Raw genomic sequence first — 3,488 nt, forward strand, 5'->3', positions numbered from 1 at the left:
TCTAATGTCTTTCTTTGTTAAACTTCTTATTACCTAAAGTTATGTAAAAGAATATTAATATCCACAAAATTAACATCAACCAATTTGGGGAAAGACTTCAGAATAGAAGCTCATAAGCAATAGCGGTAAAAGTCACAACCACTCACTCAGCTTTATTCAGAATTCTAGGTAACTGGTCTCTGGAGACTCAACTTGCCTTTTCAAATGCAGAGTTGGGACAGGGAATATAGAGAGTATTGAATTAATTTACATTATCAGATTGTATGAGAAAGGGGGCATCCTAGATGTCAACAAATCTCATTCTGTCCACAAACCAATTTAATTGAGGACCAAAGAGCGAAAATTGCTTTTGTCAAAAGATTCTTTTTTTTCTTTTAAATTTATTTAAGGCAATAGGGTTAAGTGACTTACCCAAGGACACATAGATTTAAACTCAGGTCCTCCCGACTCCAGGGCTGGTGCTCTATCCACTGCATCACATAGCTGACCTCCAATTGCCAAAAGATTCTTAATGCATGCTGAAAGTTCAAAATTCTATCAGTATATGATTCTAGAAACAAAATTGAGAGTTACAGATATTATCAAGAAATCCAGTAATAAAACTTTACTTTCTATTTCTCTTTTGATAGGTGACATGTCTTTTCTTGATACTTTCCATCTCAATCAATCTGGCCCAACTGAGTTTGTATTCCATATGTTCACCTCTTCCCCCAAGATCCAGGTTCTCCTCTTCTGCTTCTTCCTTTTTCTCTATGTAATGATTCTCTGTGGGAACACTGCTATCATCTGGACTGTATTTACACACACTTCCCTGCATACCCCCATGTACTTTTTTCTGTCCAATCTGTCCTTCCTGGAGATCTGTTACACCACTACGTTGATACCACTGATGCTCTCCAACATCATGGAGAGAAAGCCCATCCCATTGGCTGCTTGTGGAACTCAGATGTTCTTTTTTGCCACCCTTGGCAGTACTGACTGTTTCCTATTGGCCGTCATGGCATATGACCGTTACGTGGCCATCTGCCATCCCCTACATTACACTCTCATCATGACTCCACAGCTTTGTATCCAAATGGTGTCTGGTTCCCTTGGCCTGGCTCTCTTCCTTTCCTTGCCACTAACTTCATTGGTCTTTACTCTGCCCTTCTGTGGACACATCCTGGAGATCAACCATTTCTTCTGTGATATACCACCAGTGTTACAACTAGTTTGTGCTGATACTCGTGCACCACAGGCTGTCCTCTATGTGATCAGCATCCTTGTCCTGGCCACCCCCTTCCTGCTTATCTGCATTTCTTATGCTTTCATTACCATCACCATCTTGCGCATCCCCTCAGCTGAGGGTCGCCAGAGAGCCTTCTCCACCTGCTCTTCCCATCTCACTGTGGTCCTGTTACAATATGGCTGTGGCAGCCTGGTCTACTTTCGGCCCCCATCAAGCACCCCTGCAGATGAGGATCGGCATCTTGCCTTAGTCTACACTTTCGTCACTCCTCTCCTCAACCCTCTCATTTATACTTTACGGAACAAGGATGTCAAAAATGCTCTGAAAAAAGCCATGAGCAAAAAGGCAGCCTCTGAGAATCTATGAAGGAACAGCACAGGAGTCTCATGGTTGTTAAGAAATAGAATCTTTAAAAAACACCACTCCAAGTAACGTTTTCACCAATTTACACTTCCTTATTTTCTTTAGTTTCTAAGTATTTGCTCAATAAATGATTGCCAACTGAATGTTTGATTGCTTGATTTAATCCATATTACCATTGGGGGTTTTTTTGAGACTGCATTCAGGAGAGCAAATGTTAATTAAACACAACCTTTTTTATAAACAGACAACCACTTTTAAATTGACCCGCCATACTCCTTGCATATCCTCCATTGTAGTGATTGTCTATTCACGGAATATACAATGATAGGATCGTGGATTAGAGCTGGAAGGCACCTTAGACATTAAGCATTAGAATGCCCATATCTCATATATGAAAAAGCTGAGATCCATGGAAGGAAAATGAGTTCATAGCCATTTCACAGAATTAGAAAATGGTATAATTGAGGGTGGAATTTGAGTTCCCTTACTGCATACTAAGCAACCTTGGCATTTTGCCATGTGCTTCTCCCATCCTGGGTCCTGTTAGGTTTTTGCTATCATGAAATCAGTCTCCTTAGGAGGGAGCCATAATAATATGCCCATAGAAATGAGACTGCTTTTCCATGATCATCATCATTTTCATTATTAAAGATTATCACATATTAGGAAATATTAACTGAATAACACAATATCATTTAACAGTTTTCCATGAAAGTTCTAAAATAATAAATGATGGTTGTAGTTTCTATTTACATTAATGGAAAGAATTTCTTACAAAGCTGTCAGAAGTAAAATACAATGATATACTAAATAACTAATTTTTAATTCTATGAAAGAACTTTATTTTTTAATTATATAAATATTTTATTTATTTTTGAATTATATACAACAATAGTTTCTACCTATCGTTTTTGTAAAGTTTTGAATTTTATGATTTTCCCCACCCTCCATTCGCTCCCTCCCCCCAACAAAAGGCAATCTGATAATGTTTGCATTGTTTCCATGATATCCAGTGATCTAAATTGATCTAAAACATATCCTTGAGGAAGAAATAAAACATTAGAGATAGCAAAATTATGTATCACATAAAACAGATTTTTTAAAAAAAATTGAAAGTAATAACCTTTGGTCTTTGTTTAAACTCCACAGTTTTTTATCTGGATACAGATATAATAAAATTGTCCCTGATTATGGCATTGATGGAATGAGCAACTCCATTAAGGTTAATCATCATCCCAGGGTTGCTGTTAGGGTTCTTCTAGATCTGCTCATCTCACTCAGCATCAATTCATGCAAGTTTTTTCCCAGGGTTTTCTGTAATCCCATACCTCCTGGTTTCTAATAGAACAGTAGTGTTTCATAACATATATCTGAGGTGTGGGGCAGTACCTCAAAGATACTTTAATTTGCATTTCTCTAATCAGTAATGATTTAAAACAATTTTTCATATGGCTATAGATAGCTTTGATTGCCTTGTCTGCAAATTGCCTTTGCATATTATTTTATCATTTGTCAATTGAGGAATGGCTTGTTTTATATATTTTATATATATATACATATATATATATATATATATATATTTGACTCAGTTTTCTATATATTTTAGAAATGAGTCCTTTGTCAGAAACACTAGTAAAATTGTTTTCCAAATTACTACTACATTTTTCTTGATCTTTGTTAGAGTGGTTCTGTTTGTACAAAAGCTTTTTAATTTAATATAATCAAAATTATCTAGTTTGTTTTTGATGGTGTTCTCTGTCTCTTCCTTGGCCATAAATTGGTCCCATTTCCATAGATCTGACAGGTAAACTACTCCTCATTCTCCTAGTTTGCTTATAATTTTTATGTCTTTTATGTCTAAATCCCGTACCCATTTTGATCTCATCTTAGTATAGAG

The 3,488-nt window shown here is 36.4% G+C and overlaps 1 protein-coding gene across 1 annotated transcript; it reads left to right on the forward strand.

The window, feature by feature from the left end:
* The first annotated feature begins 634 nt into the window (after positions 1 to 634).
* Positions 635 to 1,594, forward strand: LOC141516726 (olfactory receptor 10Q1-like). The gene has a single exon (XM_074227718.1). The coding sequence runs from the start codon at positions 635 to 637 to the stop codon at positions 1,592 to 1,594; it is 960 nt and encodes a 319-aa protein (XP_074083819.1).
* Positions 1,595 to 3,488: the final 1,894 nt, after the last annotated feature.

The sequence above is a fragment of the Macrotis lagotis genome, chromosome 3 (genome assembly GCF_037893015.1).
Source record: "Macrotis lagotis isolate mMagLag1 chromosome 3, bilby.v1.9.chrom.fasta, whole genome shotgun sequence".
NCBI lineage: Eukaryota > Metazoa > Chordata > Mammalia > Peramelemorphia > Peramelidae > Macrotis > Macrotis lagotis.

Coding starts and splice junctions, on each gene's coding strand:
- LOC141516726 (XM_074227718.1), top strand. CDS start 635: ATGTCTTTTCTTGATACTTTCCATCTCAATCAATCTGGCCCAACTGAG.